The sequence below is a fragment of the Brassica napus genome, chromosome C3 (assembly GCF_020379485.1).
Source record: "Brassica napus cultivar Da-Ae chromosome C3, Da-Ae, whole genome shotgun sequence".
Classification (NCBI taxonomy): domain Eukaryota; kingdom Viridiplantae; phylum Streptophyta; class Magnoliopsida; order Brassicales; family Brassicaceae; genus Brassica; species Brassica napus.
The window spans coordinates 22,682,285-22,703,321 of NC_063446.1; the positions used below are offsets into that span (position 1 = coordinate 22,682,285).

At 33.3% G+C, this 21,037-nt stretch overlaps 4 protein-coding genes across 25 annotated transcripts; 2 read left to right on the forward strand and 2 right to left on the reverse strand.

Annotated features, from left to right (window-relative positions):
- Positions 1-1,241: 1,241 nt before the first annotated feature.
- On the reverse strand, positions 1,242-5,050 carry LOC106411614. Of its 20 annotated transcripts, none has more exons than XR_007320343.1 (11): positions 4,540-5,044; positions 4,389-4,441; positions 4,225-4,282; positions 3,583-3,760; positions 3,281-3,378; positions 3,067-3,150; positions 2,811-2,910; positions 2,545-2,686; positions 2,219-2,297; positions 1,948-2,066; positions 1,242-1,564 (listed from the first exon to the last, which is right to left on the reverse strand). XR_007320343.1 is itself a non-coding variant. In XM_048750003.1 (4 exons), the coding sequence occupies exons 2-4, from the start codon at positions 2,583-2,585 to the stop codon at positions 1,328-1,330; spliced, it is 357 nt and encodes a 118-aa protein (XP_048605960.1). In that variant the 5' UTR covers positions 2,586-2,686; positions 3,067-3,285; the 3' UTR covers positions 1,242-1,327. The 20 variants fall into 20 exon arrangements, 1 of the variants encoding a protein (XP_048605960.1); XR_007320342.1 differs by having other exon boundaries at positions 1,242-1,851; XR_007320334.1 differs by adding an exon at positions 1,687-1,851 and having other exon boundaries at positions 1,242-1,576; positions 1,948-2,297; positions 4,540-5,041.
- A 7,722-nt stretch (positions 5,051-12,772) lies between these two features.
- On the forward strand, positions 12,773-13,639 carry LOC106388716 (uncharacterized protein At3g61260-like). The gene is made up of 4 exons (XM_013828853.3): positions 12,773-12,888; positions 12,999-13,062; positions 13,146-13,227; positions 13,318-13,639. Exons 1-4 carry the CDS (start codon positions 12,879-12,881, stop codon positions 13,513-13,515), a joined length of 354 nt encoding a protein of 117 aa, XP_013684307.2. The 5' UTR covers positions 12,773-12,878; the 3' UTR covers positions 13,516-13,639.
- Positions 13,640-13,673: 34 nt separating this feature from the next.
- LOC106388713 (DEAD-box ATP-dependent RNA helicase 8) lies at positions 13,674-17,601 on the reverse strand. 2 transcript variants are annotated; one of them, XM_048750005.1, is made up of 12 exons: positions 17,363-17,535; positions 17,224-17,249; positions 16,742-17,081; positions 16,542-16,602; positions 15,995-16,229; positions 15,629-15,867; positions 15,260-15,511; positions 15,001-15,181; positions 14,714-14,802; positions 14,554-14,627; positions 14,352-14,476; positions 13,674-14,045 (listed from the first exon to the last, which is right to left on the reverse strand). In XM_048750005.1, exons 3-11 carry the CDS (start codon positions 17,026-17,028, stop codon positions 14,398-14,400), a joined length of 1,497 nt encoding a protein of 498 aa, XP_048605962.1. In that variant the 5' UTR covers positions 17,029-17,081; positions 17,224-17,249; positions 17,363-17,535; the 3' UTR covers positions 13,674-14,045; positions 14,352-14,397. The 2 variants fall into 2 exon arrangements, with proteins under 2 accessions (XP_048605962.1, XP_013684297.2); XM_013828843.3 differs by having other exon boundaries at positions 16,742-17,601.
- Positions 17,602-17,982: 381 nt separating this feature from the next.
- On the forward strand, positions 17,983-20,516 carry LOC125583326. 2 transcript variants are annotated; one of them, XM_048750007.1, is made up of 3 exons: positions 17,983-18,138; positions 18,319-18,541; positions 20,194-20,516. In XM_048750007.1, the coding sequence occupies exons 2-3, from the start codon at positions 18,368-18,370 to the stop codon at positions 20,281-20,283; spliced, it is 264 nt and encodes an 87-aa protein (XP_048605964.1). In that variant the 5' UTR covers positions 17,983-18,138; positions 18,319-18,367; the 3' UTR covers positions 20,284-20,516. The 2 variants fall into 2 exon arrangements, with proteins under 2 accessions (XP_048605964.1, XP_048605965.1); XM_048750008.1 differs by having other exon boundaries at positions 18,046-18,138; positions 18,315-18,541.
- The last annotated feature ends 521 nt before the right edge of the window (positions 20,517-21,037 follow it).

Below are 21,037 nucleotides of genomic sequence, written 5' to 3' on the forward strand. Positions count from 1 at the left end.
TTTTTTTGTATGTTATTTTATAGCTTTTGTCTTTAATAATCTTCAACTATATTCTTAATAAGTATTACATTTGTTGTGTACATAATATTAGCGATTTTGATTTTAAAAGAGTATTATATAATGTTTAGACTTTATAAGAATATTTTTTTCATAAATTGGACATATAAAATGTAAGTTATTTCTTTATATAAGAATATAACTTGTTTAATATTCAAAAGTTATTTTGAGAAATGGTTAGAATAATACAAAACTTATACTTTGGTGACATATATTTTATATAATCTATTTTTAATTTATTATTATAATTTGTAATTTTGTAATCTATATTTTATAATTTTTTATTTATGATGAAATTTATTATAATGTTCGTATTAATTTTTTGGTAACTTGTTTTTGTATTCAAAAAATATTTAATCCATACACTTAATATAACGATTTTGTGTAATGCACATAATATTTTCTTATAAAGATTTTTTTAATCTTCTATTTTAGAAGTTTAGGTTGATTTTAAAATGTAATAACTGAATAACTTGATTCAGAATTTGTTCCTTTATTTACAGAGAAGTGATATAATTTTAGTTTGTTAATGTTTACTTCCTTTTTCTATTTTACCATATTTTGTTACTTTATCGATCTTTGTTTGGATTTTTTTTTATTTAACTTGTGTTAGTGTATTTTTATGTTTAATTTTAATTGCATTGTCAAACGTAAATATCATTTTCATATCGATTCTGAACTTCTAATTATTATTATTTTAGTTTTATTTATGTATTCTGAGAATGTTAATTTATATAGAGTCTGTGAATTATTATATATTAAAAATTAATTTAAAGATAATTTATAATTGATATATAGATTATTTTTAATATGTATATTATTCTATATTTTGGCATACCAGTAGAGTAATGGAAGGATATTCAATATTTTGGCACATATAGTTGTAAGTGTCATTTCTCATTTTTAATTGTTGGTTAGATCAATTAATTATTTAAAACATTAATTTAAGAGATATATACATTCTTAACAATATAAAATAATTTTAGTTAGTCATAAGATTTTTTCCCGCAAATTAATAGGCGACGGTTTATTTCTTCATGTGAATTCACATGTACACTCATCATATGATCGAAACGCATATATGTCTTAAATATAGAGATTAGACATATCAGATTGTGAAGTAGAGATACGAAACTGCAAACTGAGCAATTCACCCTCTGTAGATTTTCATGGCATTTATCCAATAAGCTAGTGAGGTTAAAATTATTAAGAAATCACTTGTATCACTTCTACTGTTTATACACTCTACTTGAAACACATGCACACATCCCTACATAATCTTGACGACTTCGTTAGTACGAAATTCTCCAAAATGATGATGCAACATGATATCCCCGATTAATTTAGCTGAATCATGTTGGCTGAAACACATGCTTGCATCACTACGTAAGCCTGACGACTTCGGCCTGCTGAGGTAATGCGAAGTTAGCTGGATCATGTTGCCTGGTACAACATGATGCTCGATGATGAAGCCATACACTGTTATCTGATCTTTCGAGGCTAGGTTCTGCAAAAATCTCTTTAGAGGTGAGAATACCCAATAAAACCAACTCAGTCGAAACATAGCAACTGAACTGTTGCAAAACAGAATTTAACAGTGCAAGTGTGCGACTCATTAAAAATTCTTACAAATTTGAGGTTCTTTTTCATTGGGTGTGTTTATAAATACTGACACATTAGTTGCTACTTTGAGTTTTGCAGTTTTTGGTCCATTTTGAGATCTTTGAGTGGCAACATGAATATCAAATGGTTCTTCATCAATAGCTTTGAGAAGCTTTGAGACTTGCTTTCATCCTTGGAAAGAGTTAAAGTTTATCCATGTGAAGGCAAAGATTTATTACTGGCAAAAGTAAAGAGCATTTGAAATCTTGAGTGACCAATCTAACTTACAGTATGCAATTATAATCCCTTTTCCATTGAGAATATCCATAATAACATTCACAGTTCTTGTACACGCTCCTTTCACATCCTTAGAAGCAAGCACATGTGTAACACTTGGGTTCCAGTACCTTGATATGGATTATTCCATCAGGCACTGGGGGAAAGCAATGAAATGCGAAGATAAGTTTTTTTTAAGCAAAGTAGGTATGATATATCCACATAGGATGGGGTTTCTTGGTTGTCTTGTGGTAAGAAGAGATGCTTATTACTAATTACTAACCTTCTCATTCTGTGATAGTGCATATCCACAGAGAAAAAGATATTTTGTACGATCCAATGAACAAACCTCAGCAGGAATTCTGCAAAAAAGTAATGATACAGCCATACCGTAAGTTTTATATCAAAATATGATGGGGGAAAACAGCTTTGATATAATTTTGGTAAGGGCTCAGCTCTGGATGCGCAATGTCTATATGTCCAGAAAAGTAGAAGAAAATCTTCTTGTAAGGACCCAAAAATAATAGTTTCACATTAGAATTGGAACTGTGGTAAGTAATTTTTAATTATATAGTTAGATGCGAATGAAGAGAATGTGGTAAAACATACATAATCCCACCGGCAAGACTTGATATAGCAGACAAAGGCATCCCCTTTCAGATTGCATTTAGTGCACTTGATTATCAGTCCCTTTGCAAGTCTTGATTTTAGGTTCCTCAGTGTGTCAGCTTCAGAGTAAACTTGCGGGGCCCTGAAAAATTCATTCAGCTGCTTTGAATACTTTTATTATTCGAAAGGGTAGTGTAATACTTTAGCCAAATTCTAGACGGGATTTTCAGAAACAAAGGTTGACAAATGTTAGAAGTTGTGTATACTATTTTATAGTGGCGCTATGGACATGGATAACATTTGAGAGAAATATGTCAACTCCAACAACCAGATTCCTCTTGAACAATGCAGCATTTCTCCAATGGCCTAACAAAATATTAACCCAACCAACTAAGTAAACCTCACAACAACAAAATGCTCAGTTTTTTTATATCCGATCCCCTTTGAAAATAACAGCTTAAACACGCACCAAGAGATGAGCAATTCTCAACCAATTGACATACATTATAAGAAATCACTTACTATTTTTCTTTTTGCTTTGAAATTACTTGAGTAGTAAGTTATTTGATCACTTCTTTTGTAAGACTGGTGTGCGTAAGCCAACACCTAATATAAGATTTCAATTAAACACATAACCTGTGAGTTACTGTTAAGGTAAGAACAGATAAACTACAAAGAAATCTCGGAAATTAAATAAACAAAAAAAAAAGACTACAAAGAGTATTGTATCTTAAACCTGATTAATAAAAGGAGAATCGAGTGGTTCGTGATAGGGGTTCTGTCTAAATGAGGCGAGTCATATATAGATGGTGGAGATGGGAGAACTGAAAGGTACTGAAATAAAGAGAGTTTTGAAGAATTAAAGTGGAGAAAAAGTTATACTAACATGAAGGTTGACGTTAGCTTTTTAGTTAAGAGAAAAAAAAAGAAGAAATCTGTGGAGAAGGGAAGGCAAAAAAATTACTTGGGCTACATATTGGATTTCTACGGTGAACAAAGAGAAATTTAGGTCTAAAACACACTAAATAGATAAATAACCTGGCCAGCCGACACATTTGGATCCCATGTAACTTCACAGCCTCAGTATATTCAAAGAAATCAATATCTGAGGAGTTACTTTCATCTGCATCACTCTAGTGTCCATACTCAGGAATCAGGATAAAGTTGTACTATCTCAGTGCCTCCTTTAGGTCATATAGGCCTGCAATTCAAAAATCTAAATATATATCCTAAGTTAAGCTGTACAAATACATTCTAAACCCATATCAAAAGTAAGATGGACATGAAACCTGGAAAGAAATTGTAGATTTACCTAAACTATAGATACCATCGATTTCAAAATGGATTTGAGATATGGTACACTCAATTGAAGTTTGAAACCATGATGTAAGTGGAACAGAGTAGAAATATGTACCACAGAAACTAAGATACATGTGCTCATAAGGTAAGGAATTATACATGTTAGCCTTTTCACTGAAAACATGGGAAGAAGTAAAGTGGGTATGCATATTTAAATTTCTTGAATTTAGACATTATGCCTTTTCTTTTGCATCATGTTTGTATATCCATACCTCAGATGATCAATTGAAAAACATCTCACCAGTTTTACAAAAATCAGGAATGCAGGAAATGTCACTCTTTCAAACGTCGAATTAAAAGTTCAAAATATTTGACACTTACTTCTTCCGAGTTTGGGCAGCCGTTGCGTTCGCAGGCACTGTCGTCTTCAAGGCCATACCTGACGCAAAAAAAAAAAAACGATTTGTAAATTAGTTATGGTAAAAGCACAAAATCAAGGATAATGAGTCGGTAAACACTTGTTTCTAAACATGTCTCTTGCTTACCAAAATATCTCTTGCTTTCAACTCTGGTTCTGATTTGGTCATCGGTTAAGAACCTTGTTCACCATCGTACGAACAAACATGATACACGGGTTAGAAAAAAATCCCAAAACCCCATACGCTGATGATAAGGACATGAATAAAGGCATCTTACCAATGATACCCGGATTGCTCCCGAGTTGAATTGTATTTTAAAACTGGAAAATTGTATTTCGCACTGAAGTTGGAGGTGACGAAAGTGAACCAAACAATCGAATCGATCTATAGTTAGTGAGATTGCGGACTGAATCAATATATAATTATGAGAGATGGAGGAAGGTGTGGGAGATGAGAGGATCATCGTTTGTAAAAACGTTTAGTATGAGGAGAGAAATAAAAAGTCAGTCTATTAGGGAAGCTTGATTGGTGACGTGGGTTTTGAGAGTATTTATTGGTTGAATATTGTTGCTGACGTAGGAGAATCGTTGAGACGATTGAGGAAGATGAAAACGTGGGTATATCTGTTTCATCGAGACACAACTGACGAAGAAGGCTTAACATAGATTTTAAATGGGTCAGAAACCAATTTGAAAAGCCCAAAAAGTTTGGCCAATGTCGACAAACAGAATGTGAAGTGGCAAAATAAGAGCATATGATTGGTAGATTATTTATGCTTATGTGGATATGCTCAATGGAGCTCATATCCCACTTTTAGTATAGTATAGATTTCTTTATCAAATCTTAACACATATATTATTATTTCCTTAGAGCATCATTATCGCACAAAACCTTAATGAGTTTCTTATTTATTTATTTATTTATTTTTTGTTTTTGTCTGATTAAAAAAAAATTAAAAAAAAAACCAATCGCGGACCGCCACGTCTCAGTGGAACCCGCATACAGTTGAAAAAAACCATCGAAAAATGTTTCTTATTTGGCGATTTGGACGTAAGATTTTTGTTATTTTGTGGGTTTCCTGTACTTTTTGCTTAAAAGAACCTTCTTTTCGCAGGGATAAAAGATGCTCTTGGTTAAATAACCATATTTAACAGATGTATCATTTTTTGAACAGCTAGCTATGGGTTAGTGCCAAGGCAAAGTTTAGGTGTTTTGGAATTTATATGAGAAAATTTGAACATGCGTTGGAAAAGTCAGAATAAGTACATGCATACGTTCAGAAAAGACAAAAGAGTCTATTTAGAAGACTAATAATAATAGTATAAAAAATCAAAAAGACTATTGAAATTTCTCTTAGCAATTAAATCTCGCTTTCTCTGTAGGAGACGTATCACTTTCAAACCACGTCTCTAGTATGTATAAACAATTATCTTTTAAGTCAACAAGGTTCTGCCTTTTAAATGCAGGCCGTCAACTGTAAAACACTCACTGTCTCACCACTACATGAAAACATAAATATTATTATGATATTCTTATGTGGTTATGTTAGTTTCCATGAGTAATAGGATAAAGAGATTTAACCCCTCTTCTAGGAACCGGCCGTCTAGACGCTACGCGTCACTTTTCTGCTCCGATTTATGCTAAATCAATTAAAAAAATCGGATATCTGATTTTCTCCGCCTAGACCGCCTAAATGACCGCCTAGCCGCTTAGGCGACTGCCTAACCGCCTAGACGACCGTCTAATCTATTTTTTTTTATTATTTTTAATAATATTTTTATTTATTTATTTGATCTAAAATTTTATAAATATCATTTATATTCATAATTTTGATGAAAATTATACTATATTAAGTTTATATATTCTATTTGTGTGTTTTATACAATCTTAAACATGAAAATGTATTAATGTTATACATAACTAAAGATTATCATGTTTTATAACATAGTAAACAATCTAAGTTTTGCCCCGCATAATTTTCGATTAATCTCCGATTTCTCTTTAGACGATATGCCCAACCCGACAGTCCGACTAGCGCCTAACGCGTTCCCGAACAGAGGATTTAACTAACAAGAAAAGGAAAACCAAAAAAAAAGAGAAGCTAGCTGCCTAATTTATCAAACAAAAATGCTGCTTGCCACTTGCTAGTTAACCGTGAGCTCTCTCTCAATTCAATAGCAGTAAGTGTTGGGCTTCCTTCTTTTGAACTCCATAGAAACCATGGATCCAGTGGCACATTTGGGCCGCAGAAATCTGACATATAGCATATAGACTAAAGTCAAAGATCCACCGAAAAAAAAAACAAAACCAGCACAAGTCTGAGGAGAAATATGATGACATCTCGACCATACCAATCATGTCACCATGAAAACCTCAACGCTCAATTGTTCTCCCGACCAAAACTTTAGCTCAATTGCAACCACAAAGTAAAAAAATACGTAGGTGTATAGAATGAGCACGGCCAATCCTGGTCTTATAGTCCATAAACTAAATTTAGACGCCAAAGTTTATATATATTTTAGGGGCGCCATATTGGTGTCCAACTGTCCATCCCTTTAGTGCAATGGTTTGTTGTCTATAGTTTCTTTTCACCTATAGTGAAGGTTTCAACCGGATTTTAACCATTTTTTTTTTCTTGATAATGGCAATAAATAAATAAAAGAAGATTTGATCCTTGAAGTTATAAACCAAACAAATTTAAAAAACTTTAATTTCCTAATACAGTAAATGACATTAAGTTAAACGACATTAAGTTTTTCGCACAGTAAATAATATTAAGTTATAAACCAAACTAAATAAAACAAAACTGATTAATTTTGTTTCCTTTTTCATAACAATATTAATAACTAAAATGATTTGATAATAAATATTTTGATTTGTTTTTTTTTTTTAAACTTAAGACTCCTTTTACATATGTATTAAAATATATGTTATAGGTTATAAAAAAATTGAGTTATATATATGTACATTAATAGATGATATTAGTTATAAAATAAATAAGGAACTAAAAACAAGTTAATTATTTTATTTACGTTAGAAACTGACATTTTCTTTTCACTTCTCAACATTTATTTTCATTTTTTCTTCAAATTTTGCTACAAAAGTTACATTTACTCTTTTCTCCTAGTCTCTTACGTAGGCTTTATTTTAATTTTCTTTCCTATTTTCTCTATCTTTTGCAAGCTTCTATTTTAGGAACCTCTAAAATCTCAAACATATGAATTTAGCATAAGCTCAGAGACACTATGAAAACTTAACAAAGTTTACAAACTAAAATTGATGTTGTCTATTTTTCTGTGTTACATATGTATATGTATTGTATTCTTCTCCTCTCTAATTTATATTCATCTTTTAAATGTTTATTGTTACAGAATTATTAACACCAGTGGGATTTTTGGCTCTTAAGATGATTAGAATAAGTAAAAAGTTATAGTTACATGGCAGTATTTTGGTTCTGTTTTAGGTGCCATATCAGTCCGGATCAGTGCTGAGAATGAGTAAAACTTACATATACATATATATATATATAGATAGATACTTGCCGTCTTAAATTGCTTCTAGACCATTTAAAAAAAATATTAACAGTATATTTAAAATAATAATTTATATTATTAAAAAAATCCTTCATAATATTTATTCTTGCAATACATGACATATATTATTTTTTGTGCAATTGTGTGTTTCAATTTTTTTTTGCTGATTAAACGTCAAATATATTATTATTTTTTGCTGATTAAACGTCAAACGAAAGTGACCCACCCAGAATCGTTAGCTTCTATGACTCTATGAACCATAAAAAAATGCAGAATCAAAATCTTGGATTTTTTTAGCTGAATGTGGAGAGAAAGTGAGAGAGGTGTTGTGTTTAGTTCATAAGAATGGAGAAAAAAAGAAGGGTAAATCGATTTTGAGAGCATTAAGAGCTTCAAATTGGTTGTTCATGGTGGTTGGGGTATTGATGACAATGACAATCTTGTAATTACTTGAAGATGATGAGGGTGAGAGAGTAAAAATGTCATTTTTGAAAAAAAAAAATTGATGGCATTTTCGTGAATTATATGAACTTGTGGGGTGAATAGGACAAAACGAATTTCCAAAAAATAGGAAGTTAGTTTTGTGTTTAACTTTTAATTTTTTGGTCAAATTTGCAAAAAAACCTTTACTAGATGTTAAAAATCTTTATTATTTTGTGGTTATCATACAAGAGAACCAAAAGAAGAAAAAAAAAACATACTCCTCCGTTTCTTTTTGTACGATGTTTTAGATGATATTTTCCTTTCAGTTTGCATGATGTTTTAAAAATTTCTAAGTAAAATTATTAAAAAAATAATTAAAATATTAAAATCAATGGGAGTGATTGATTGAGCTGTAACTGTATGAACTTTACGGTAAGATTTTGGTATGGAAAAAATATAGTTTTAAATTTGATTGCTACAACAATATATTTTTACAACCAAAAAGATGAGGCTTTAGAAAATAAATGTTTTAAAGCTATTTTTTATTTTATTTTTTTGCTGTAGCTTTAAAAAAAAGATAAAACATGATTACCCTCCCAATGTGTAATTTTGTCTTATTTGTTCAAAATAGCAATGATTAACTATTTTTGATTACTTTTTTTTGTTGTAATCAAGGGTTTTGTAATTAAATTTTTTTTCTTAATTTGTGTGTTTATACTTAAAACATCATAAATAAAAAACAGAGGAAGTACTAAGCAATAGAAGTGTTAATTAGGTTGTCTAGGCCCTGTGAAAAACCATAAAGTACATAAATATATGAGCTCAGTCCAATCTGAAAATATTTTGGGTCTACATCTAAAGTCCAATCTGGTTTTAATAGGGCTATTTTATTTTTTAGGCTTTTCAGAAAAAAATATCTAAACAATATATATGCTAATTTCACTATTTTAAAACATATTTTTTTTTTGTAAAAAATAGTTTCAATTTTCTGTCATTAAATATAAAGTCAGTTTAAACTTTTTTCTTACAAAAGTGTTTTATACATTTTAAAATCATATTCTAAACAAATTAAATTTATAAAAACCCAATTAATCAAATGTAAATTGAAACTATATATAAAAGACAACAAAATTTATGCTAAACTCAGTCACAAGTTCCATATTGCTTAGTTAGGATTCTTGTAAATGATTAAATAGTAAAAATGTAAAATACACTCACAAGTTCCATATTGCTTAGTTAGGTATGGATCCAAAATATTAAAACTATATGTCAAAATCAAATATGGTTTTGATCGCAAAATGATGCTATACATAAACTGTAATGTAAAGTTTCGGATTTTTGGGTTGGCTCTAGCCCAAACAGACTTTAAACTCTAAATATCTAGAGCCCAAACAGACTCACTTCGAAATATATACCTAGTTTTTGAACTTATTTAACAAAACCTAAACACGAATGGATGGATTCAAGCTATGTGGTTCGGCTGTAATTAACGTGTCTAAACAATAAGACGAATTAAACTCAACCATAGCTACAATGTGAACAAGCACAAACTAGGTATCGAGGTATTTTTCTTTTTCCAAACTATAGTGCACTTCGAACAAACTAAAATAAGAAGCTTCTAAAAATCACGGAAATTAGAGCATAAGTTCAATGCAATTAACATGTGAAAATAATTAGTGAACGCCCAAGTGGACTTAGTATGGAATGCTTTACGAAACATTTCTCTTCTTCCTTTCTCATAATATAGATTCCATTCTTTGATAAAATACTAATATGGTATATTTTTCACAAAAAAATAAATGGAACGAGAAGGAAATGATCCAATAAAATATATATGTAATAAAAAGAATCGTGGTTAAAGGTTTATAGTATAATATTAGTTTTAGTGTGTTACATATCTACAACTTATTTTTATTGGGGGCAGAATGAAATTAGCTAGACACATAAATAAAAAAATATTGTTAACTTCATCATTATATATAATAAAATTATAATATTTATTCATGTGACCCAAAATTGATAAAATACACATGAATGAATAAGAAAATATTTAAAATTTATTTAAATTTGGAAAAGACATAAGTTTACTAAGATTAGCAAAGAATTCTTTTTTTTTTGCGAAATCTATTTTTTGTGTAACCAATTACGTTCATTCATAGTTAAATTTAAAAGACTATATATCACATAAGCTCTCTCGGACAAACCCAAACAGCCAAGTTTAAAATTTTAACAACACAAATATAACGATAAAAGGATAGAGCCACAAACTCAATTTGATAATGCATCTAACAACATGTCTAAAAAGCCAAGCATTACACTAGAAAGAGAGAACAAGCTCACTTTAATCTCTTCAAACGATTTTTGATGAGCCATCTTATCATATGGCTTTAAATACAAGTCCATAACCTCGAACTTTATCGAGATTAACCTCGCTGCATCTATCAGTTCCAAACAAACCTTCACACAAAAATGCATCTTCCCCGAAAGTGTATCCCAAAAAAAGTTCCTTCTCGAAGAACTGAATTTTGATGGAAGTGTTCACTCCCCAGAAGAAGAATATGGGTAAATTGATCTCTCTTGGTCTCAACAAGAGGAAAGTTGACTAGATTTTTTCATCCGTGAGAAAACTTTGGGACTAAGTGTGAAGCACTTAAAGTGGATTTGTTCCAACAACCACCAAATGGATTTGTTCCAACAATTTTAATTTTAAGAGTATTTTATGATAATTATGTTAATTTTGTAATTGATAAGTTTTGCAAAAATTTAATTTTTCATAGAAAACTTATGGAGAAGTTTTATTAAAAGTAAACTTATGAAAACATATTTTTACTATCATATGAAGTTTTCGAAATATTGCAAAAAAGTCTACGCAATTAATTTTATAATTGACCATGTTTCAATTTATAAAAAAAATATATTCTGTGAATCTTGTTTCTCATAAAAGTTTTCTACAAGTTTTCCAAAAAATATTCTTTCAAAACCAAAAGTATGGCAGTTATTCACGCAATGAAATATATTTTTAATTTATAAAAAAATATATTCTGTGAATCTTCTCTCTCATAAAAGTTTTCTACAAGTTTTCCAAAAAACATTCTCTCAAAACCAAAGTATGGCAGTTATTCACGCAATGAAATATATTTTTTATCAGGGGCAACTGCTCCCTCTCACCTAACGTGCCCCTGCGACTGGTTATATATATCGATTTTCGATTTCTATAGTAGAACGATTATTCTTTCTTTAAGAAAACAATGTTTTCACGCCCGACCCGAACCCGTGGTCGGACCAGTAAACCCGGTGACCCAGCATGTATTCCGGTTTGGGTTTTAAGAAATATCCACTATTTAAAAACCCGGTAAGATCCGCAAAAACCCGTTAAAACCCGGACACCGGTTGAACCAGTGGATAACTTTTATTTACTTTTTTTAGTTTTTTTCTAATTGTGATACTAAAGTCGGTTGGATATTCTAAATAAAAGGATTAGGTTTTCAGTTTTTCACTTATCAATTTCTTAGTATTGTCTTTCTTGCGGCCGTCTCACATTCTCTCTGTATCCCCGACTAGGTTTATAGTTTTTATTTGTTCATCATGATATGTTTTGTATGAATCAAAGTTAGTAGTCTTATTCTAATTGTTTATGCAATACCACATGACATGAATCATGTTCTGAGTGACTTTTTTTTTGCTGTGACTATCGTTTTGTTTAATCACAATAATGTGTCATGTTCTGTTTGTTTTGTACAACACTGTATATTTTCTTTGTCCCATGATTTTTTAAAAAACTTTGTGTATGATTTTTACAGGCAATGGATATTGGCCCTGAGTAAAACTACGAAGAAATAGCTGCTGCAAACCGTTCGGTCCGAGGAAAAAAAGATATTGCATGGTCTTATGTGATTCAGTCAAACAATTCAAGAGGAAAACTGGTTTTAGAATGTGAATTTTGTCACAAAAAAAAAACTAGGAGGAGGTATTAATAGGATAAAACATCATCTTGCTGGTATGAAAGGGGATACTGATGCATGTACGAAGGTTCTGGCAGATGTGCGATTTAAGTTTATGCAAACACTGAAAGAAATTGAGAGCAATAAGAGAAAAAATATTCATTTAGATGATTCTAACTTAGTTTATTTTTATTATTGACAATCTATTACAATTATTACAATTTTGATGTTTTAGTTTTCTGGAATTAAATTTTGAGAGTATTATTCATATTAGATTTTCTAATATTTATTTTTAATAGTTATATATAATTATATATTAATTTTAATGAATTTATTGATTCATGGTTCGTCTGCAGTCGAACCGGTGATCCGGTGAACCAGGAAGTACTCAGTATCCTGGTGGGGTTTCAAAACACTGAGAGAAAAGAAAACTCATTTCAGAGTTCCACATATGACAAAAATACGAGCAACAAGAGAAGAACACGTAGAAACGTGATATGCTCGCCAAATTAATCAAATATTCCGAATATTTCGCTAGCTGTTTCCTATCGAATAAATTTCAATGAAAAGACAATTAGCGACAACAATACAATAATGATTGAAAGGCACCAATCCAATTTTCACTTTTTGCATTCGAACATATCTTATATATAACTAGAACTAAATGTTCTTTTAACGATCAACTAGAACCTACAGCTTGGAGCTCATTCTTTTATCAAATGGAGTCGGGTAACACGCTCAAAACCACAAAGCTTATTGTATTCTTTATAGTTTCACGTTATCTTGCGAGAATATTGGGTTCAAAAGCTATATATATTTTTGGTTAATACTCGACGTAGGAAAAGCGCAGTTATCAGTCATCAATGCATGGAAGGAACAAAAGATAACAAAGGTGACGAACAAGTAAGAAACAACTACACAAAGATCCTTGAGATTTTTCAATCGCAGTTTCCATGCGACTGCTGTGACACTTGTCTAATTTGCAGGACTGAGAAGAAGCTCCTAGAGATTTCAGCATGGGAAAAAAAGCAAACAACCAAGATCGAATCTCAACTCGCTAATACCCAGGTGATTCCAACAAAAAGACCTCTCCATTTTTAATGCTTTAATACTGTTCTATTGCTAATGGACAAAAAAGGGTTGTTTTGTTTTGCGCAGCGGAAGATGGACAGTAAGAAAAAGGAGAAAGCAGAGAAACTGAGGAGCAAGAAAGCAGCAGTTCATGCAAAAGCACAAGAGAAGAAGGCATGGGTTCAAATCCGACGCACTCAAGAGATCCTCGATGCAGAAGACGAAGCTGCTACGTTTCAAGCCACGGGACAGATTCCCAACAAGTCATCTTGCAGCTGCTTCTGATATCATCAGCAGTAACCTGAGTTGCAGACTATCACCTATAACTATCACCTATAATTGTATCGTTTTACGTGTGTTTTCATATTTGCTTGTGTTGGTCATGGAACAAATCATTGTTCAACTATCATGCTACTGACAACACCAAACATGCTAGAAACCAAAATCTTAAGGTCTCGAAGACTTTATTATTGAAGTTGGAAAAGCTGCATGCAAACAAGGCGTAAAAGAACCAAGAAAACACCCGCTTCTTGAAGACGCATCACAACACTGACCAGTCTACGACAATGATAGGAAAACATAGTACCAAAGGACTTGTTTAAAAAAACAGCTAGATAAAATACTCCCACTTCCACTACTACCCGGCATTTCGCACCTGCCAGGCCTTGTCTTTATGTAGTTGATTATTTGGAAAGAAGGGAAAACCAAAGAAAGACGCTAAGAAAACATTTTGAAGGTAAGAGGATGAATATGAAGACTTTTTCGGTTCTGGCTGTCCTGCACGCCTAGATAAGCCACACATTGCATCAACCAACCTGAAACATCACAACAAATCCAAATAATATTTTAGGGATCTCTCTTATATCAGGAGCAAACCTAATTCAAAAGAAAATTTCTAGGACGAGAATAATGAGTTGGCCTCTCTCTATATGCATTAAACATACGAATGATGTAACGTGGTTATAGATGCGATAATTGTTGTCCATCCTAGATCTTTCCAACAACACTATGTATTGTATTATAGTAAAAGACATTATCCTAGAGAATCTTGAGTTAAGATGACGTAAACGACTCCAAAAGTAGGAATAATTTAAGTCTGCCAAGAAGTTGATATTACTTACCACTTATTACTGATAGACCTAACAGAAGACACCAAGGCGGACAACCTTATTGGCAATAAATTGCCTGATCGATGTGTGGAGGAATTTGCTTGATCTCCGTTCCAAGCTCTTGCTCAATCCGGTAGCTACAAATATGTATGACTAAGGTTAAACAATGTCGTAGCCAACATGAGCAAAACCCAGTTAAGAGAGAAAGACTTACAGGTTAAAGCGGTCCTCATAGGTGATAAGATTCACAGCTAAACCAAGATGGCCAAACCTTCCTGATCGACCAACCTGAACAGCAACCGGGTATCATAATCAGATGATCATCAATCAATATGTAGAAACCTAGTACAATGTAGATAGACATCTGAGCTTACCCTGTGAAGATACGTTTCTGCATTCTTTGGGAAATCAAAGTTTATCACCACATTGACTGCTTGAATGTCAATCCCACGTGTGAACAGGTCTGTAGCAACAATCATTAAATCATTAATTATTTATCTGAAGAGCTTCGCTAATTTCATTCAAGTCAAAATAACAAAACCAGTGTCACTTGGTCCCCTAAGGCCTTGGCTAAAGCCAATATTGAATTCTAGGAACTAGATAAGAGAGCATTTTATTCAACGTGCTCTTGCAATAACAAAATAATAGCATTTAGGCATACCAGTACACACAAGATTCCGGCATGCACCATTGCGGAAGTCATGGAACACTCTGTTTCGGTGGTCTTGAAGCATCTTTGCATGTATGTAAAAGCAAGAATACCCAAGCTCCGTAATTTTCTTAGCTAAGAGCTCCACACGGTTCACGGAGTTGCAGAATATGATCGATTGGTTAATTTGCAGCTGCAGAAGAAGTTGAGAGTGAATGCCAGCAAAAAAGAAAAGGAAACAAAACAATCAATACTTGAGTTCAGATCTAACCTTGGAGAATAGTGTATTCAGGCAATGAATCTTCTGTCGTTCTTCAACAAAAGCATAGAATTGGGTAATACCCTTGAGCGTAAGTTCATCCATGAGATTAATGATGTAAGGATTCGTCAAAAATCGATCCTTAAAATACTTGACAGTGACAGGAAACGTGGCTGAGAACATCAAAATCTGGCGATTTTGGGGAAGAAAGCTGATCAAATGTTCCACCGAAGGTTGGAACTCTTGAGATAAAAGCTTATCAGCCTGAAGAAAACATCCAAATTAGATTAGGGGAAACCATCATAGTATTGCTATAGCTTGCAAAGATTGAAAAAAAAAAAATACTAGACAGAGAAGAACAAGTAAGCATCCACCATTTACCTCATCCATAGCGAGCACAGAACAATCTTTCAAAACACAAACCCCCTTCTTGGTGAGATCCAAAACTCTTCCAGGAGTTCCTACGAGTAAATGGACAGGCTGATACAAACGCATGATATCATCTTTCAGACTGGTGCCTCCAGTTGTCACCATGACTTGAATCTTCAAATGCTTCCCCAGCTCCTTACACACCTGTGATGTCTGAAGGGCTAACTCTCGAGTTGGAACAATGATCACAGCTGTAAAGAAAAGACAGGCAGCAGCGAATTAGAAAGAAAACAGTTGATCAATTGCTGATAAATACTAAAATTTCAAACTCATACATACATCGCATCCAACCACATGAAAGAATCAAATGATAGTTACCTTGAATAACGTTGTTATCTTGGTCAATTTTTTCCAAGACAGGGATACAAAAGGCGGCAGTCTTGCCAGTGCCGTTCTTAGCTCGGGCAAGGATATCTCTACCAGTCAAGGCGATAGGAATACTCTCTTCCTGAATAGGAGAAGGTCTTTCAAAACCCTTCTCGTAGATTCCCATTAGAAGCTCTCGTTTCAGAAAATAGTCTTCAAACTCGTTTCCCTTAGTGGCTGTCACATCCTAAAAATGATATAACAAGTGCAAAGAAAAAAATCAAACCGAGTAACTATCAAGAAGTTTTGGATAGACAAAGAAAAGAAGAGTTTTTTTTAAGCCAAGGTAGAAAAAAATCATGAACAAAAATGGGTTTATGTAATAAGCAATTAAATAAGCAAAACATATTTCTGCAGAAGACCAGAGCATCTGAGACAGCTAAAACAATCAGTCTATATAGACTATATATAATATAGGCTTCCTTTAGGTGCAAGGAAAAGGCAAAAAACAAAAGAGAAATCCTAAACGATTTATTTTCTTCGAGACAATGAAGGTTACCTCAGTTCTGTAGCGAGTATCAGGCGCAGGTAGTTTTAGCCTCGCTTTCCAGTCTTCCGAACTAAAAGAGCAAAGAATAAAAAAAAAAAGAGGATTAAAAGCTTGATAAGCACAAAAATGAAACCAATACTACACAGCTCAGTGACACTGTGAGAAGTAGACAGAGAGATAAAAATTGACATAAAGAAAGAAGTAGTAACTTTGTGTCGGAGAGAACAGTTTTTTCAACTTCAACGACTGCGTCTCCTCCTCCGTTAGTGTTACCGCTAGAGATCTGGGGTCTAGGAAGCCATTGCTGCTGCTGTTGGTATTGACGAGGCTGAGACGTGGCTTGCTGAAACTGCTGCTGTTGGTGGGAGTAACCGCCTCGCTGAACGTACTGCGGCTGCTGATAGCCCGGCCGGGACTGGAAGTTAGGGTTAGGGTTAATGGCACCACGGCCAGCGCCAATCCCCCTTCCTCCTCCTCGGTTGTTGTTGTTCATCATCACAACCTTCCTTTACTCGATCTCTAAAACGCTAACTCTGTCTAGGGATGGATCTGTACAGCAATTAAACAAAGAGCTTCTAGGGTTTCCTATGGTAACACAAAACCTAGGGCAGTGCCGATATATTGACAAAATCGCGTTTGAATTACAAATAAGAAGAAGAAGAAGAAGAAGAAGAAGCTCTTGCGGATATACCTAGACCGCAAAATCGGATAACAGATCTGGAAAATATAAAAAAAAAAACTCAGCGAGATTCGGGGATTTGATAATTAGTTAAGAATTTTCGAAAAAGGTCCACGCGAGGAACGATAGAGAGAGAGAGAGAGAGAGCTACGAATCAAAGGGGTCTGGCTTGAGAGGCGAGACAGGCGAGAGAGGCACAGGAAGACAAATCTCTGTCCGTAAATAATTTATAGTTATAATAATGTTTTTTGTGGTTTCCTTGGGCATACGGCTAGGGCTGGTGGGAGACACGGAGAGGAGAGCTTCACAACCCGGCCTTTGGGCTTATATTATGCAAAGACTCTTTTTTTTTTTTTGTATGTTTCGATATGCCTTCCTTGTGTGTAGGCGTTCCTGAATCGTACAAGGCAAACATTGTGTTGTTTTGAAGATCCAATGCGTTGACTTGTTTTACCCGTTCCAGTTATATACACGTGAACATCCTGCTGTTTGAATTCTGTTTTTCTTGGGTGATTAATAGACGTGAAATACTTTGGAAATTACAAGAAAAATTACCGAAAAACAAGACATCAGTTGGTTGGAAGCACAGTAGCCTAGTGATTAAAAGTTTATTGGTTTCTACAACAAAGTCTAGGGTTCGAATCTCATACAATGCAATTTTTTACAGATTATAGGATGCAAAATCTTATCGGAGGTTCCAAAGTATTTATAGAAGTAAGTAAGGATTATATAATGATGTAATTGTTACTGTCATTAAAGAAAAAAACAAGACGTTAGTGAGTGCCAAGGTGAGGCTAAAGCCGTAATAACACCCTGAGTATTCTTTTCAGGTCAGTTTCAGAATCTCGTTTCATTTGATTCACCCCCTCTTCACTTGACAAGTTATGTCGTCTTCGTTCTTTTGCGATCCTTGTCATTTCTCTAAAGGTGAGTCGATCTATGGTCACCAGTATTCTGGAAATGATGCTATTTGAATACTCAATTCGAACATTCTGTTATCAAAGCCGATTCTAGTTAGTTGTTAGGCGGGCTAGGGTTTGCTTGAGATCATTTCGGTTTTTTTAATGTCCATTCTGATGGATCTGGTCATCTTCGTTATCGAGTTAGGAAAAGGAATCTGTATTAAGTGGACTGATCTCGAATCTAAGTAAAAAAAATGGGAGGAGCTGGAGGAGGAGGAGCAGAAGGAGGCGATTTCAGAGCCAAAGTATGGAGCATGTCTGGTGGGCCTTACTGTAGGCCCAAGCACTGGCGTCGCAACACCGCCTTTGCAATGCTCGGCGTCTTTCTTGTCTGCATCCCCATTGCCATGAAGTCTGCCGAGCTCGAGGTATTCATTCTTCTTCACTTCTTTGGTCCCTACAATTAGAGATTAGAAAAGAACAATAAGAGAATCACAAATGCTACGGATAACATATCTACTCACCGAGTATAACTTTGTTGGTCTGTTATCATATGTAGATAATTTTGTTTTCGCTTTCAGTGTCTAGCATTATTTAGGGTATTGAATATCTTTGATAAACATGTGTATCTTATCAGTAGAGACTCTATGCTGTCTACGTCCTGCAGTTTTGGATGTTACAGTCTGTGTGAATCTATTGTAGCAGATAGCTTTGGTTTATATATATATATATATATTTCACAAGCAGGCAGTCCTCATGAAGAGAAGAACATTTTAATATGTGTTGAAGTTTAAAATTTAACAACCTTCTCCTACCTAGTTCCATTTTTTTAGTTTCATTAATAATTCCCTTCCCCTACCTTATTTCATTTTATTCTTTGTTATTTGCCAATGATTCATCTGTAGGGTATTCGCTAATGGTAGCCTACTTTTGATAATGTCGTGTGACCTGAACTTGATTTGCACCCATTTAAACTCTGTTTCTCATTGCCATGTAGGGGTGGGCGTTCGGGTACCCATTCGGATTCGGTTTGGACCTATTTGGGTTTCGGGCTTTCGGGGTTAAAGATTTCAGCCCAATTCGAGTATTTCTAAATTTCAGTTCGGATCTTTGCGGGTTCGGTTCGGACCTATTTGGGTTTCGGGCTTTCGGGGTTAAAGATTTCAGCCCAATTCGAGTATTTCTAAATTTCGGTTCGGATCTTTGCGGGTTCGGTTCGGATAACCCATTTAAATTATCTTTAGAATTTTAAAATTCATTATATATTTTAAATTGCTCAAAATCTATAAACAAAATAATATATTAAATATAAATTTGAATAACATATGTCAAAATACCTAAATTTAACATATAAATTGGTTCGGTTTGAATATTTGGATAGAGAATAAATAAATATTTAAAGTATTTTTGGTATTTTGAGTATATTTAACTATTTTAGGCATTTACTTTTGATCAGTGACAAAAAACATTTACTTTTGATTATTTATATATATTTTCAAGTATTTTGGATAACTTAAAAGTATCAATTATATTTTAGATATTTTTAATATACATTAAATAAAAATAATAATTAATATATTGGTTTATAAATCTATTTCAGATACATTCGGGTACTCAAAATATTTCGGTTCGGATCGGGTTCGGTTTCGGTTCTTTAAATATCAAAATTTTAAACCCGTTCGGATATTTCATCAATTTCGGTTCGGATTTGGTACAACTTTTTCGGATCGGGTTCGGTTCGGTTCTTCGGATCCGGATTTTTTGCCAGCCCTAGCCATGTTACTTAACGTTTTGTGTTTGTGTAGCAGTCTTAGAGATTTAGTTGATTCTTTTGCCCTAGTTCGACCATGGGATATAATTTTCTGAAGCTCATGTACATTAAATATGGTTGAAAGAGTGGCTTGGGTACTACTTTCTAGTATGGACTAACAGTTCTTTTTATTTTTTTGAATGCCTAATACTTAACTCTTGTCACAAGAACCCAGTCCTTAACTGTATTATCTCCATACTACTCTATCGTTTGCACTTTCTTGTTTCATGATCAAAATTTGAGGGAAAGATTTGTATTTTGATATTTCAGCAAAGGTCACATATGCCGGTACGCCCAATTCCTTCACAGATATGGTGCAAGAACTTTGAAACCAAAGACGATTACGAAAAAGAGCATTAAAGAGCGTTTTGCTTGCTTTGGAGAGACAACTCTTTTGCTTGGTCTCTTATTTTGCAGACAATGTGAGTATGAAAATACATCTGTCTTTCATCTTCACAGTATTGTGACCAGAATAATTTGTCTCTGCCTGTGCCATGTAGAGAACACATGGAGGAATCATCCCAAATTTAAGAAATCTCATGTTATTCCAAAATCCAGTTGATTAATATTATATCTGGGCCGGTTTTATCTAAGGTAGAATCCATCTAAAACATTATTGTGCGTTTTTACTTTGACCGACATTCGAAAGAATCTGCTGCATATAAAGAAAAGAAAAGTAAGTGACTGAGTTGATGATTATACCAAAATGCCGAATAGGTAGCTAGAGTTTGCATTTGATGTTCAATGTATATCTTTATTTATTCTTCTTAATATTCTTTTTTTAGCATTTTATTCTAAGGAGACCAATGTTTTAAGGTCTTAAAAAAAAAAGAAACAATACATATTTGATCAATTCAAGACAGACAGAGAAATAATAATGTAAAATGTAGTATACGACTGCACATTTTTTTTCTGCTACGTATATATGAATTTAAAAATCAAGATCACTCATACTTTTTTATTGTGATGTACATATATATGGAAGTTGTGGAACACAAAAAAGCTGTTAAATTATCTTTGTAGATTCATACCAAAGTAATTGAAGAGTTGGAGACAAAAGACACTTTATTTAGACATGGACGGTAGATAAAAATGGAAGGAGAAGAAGCAGTGG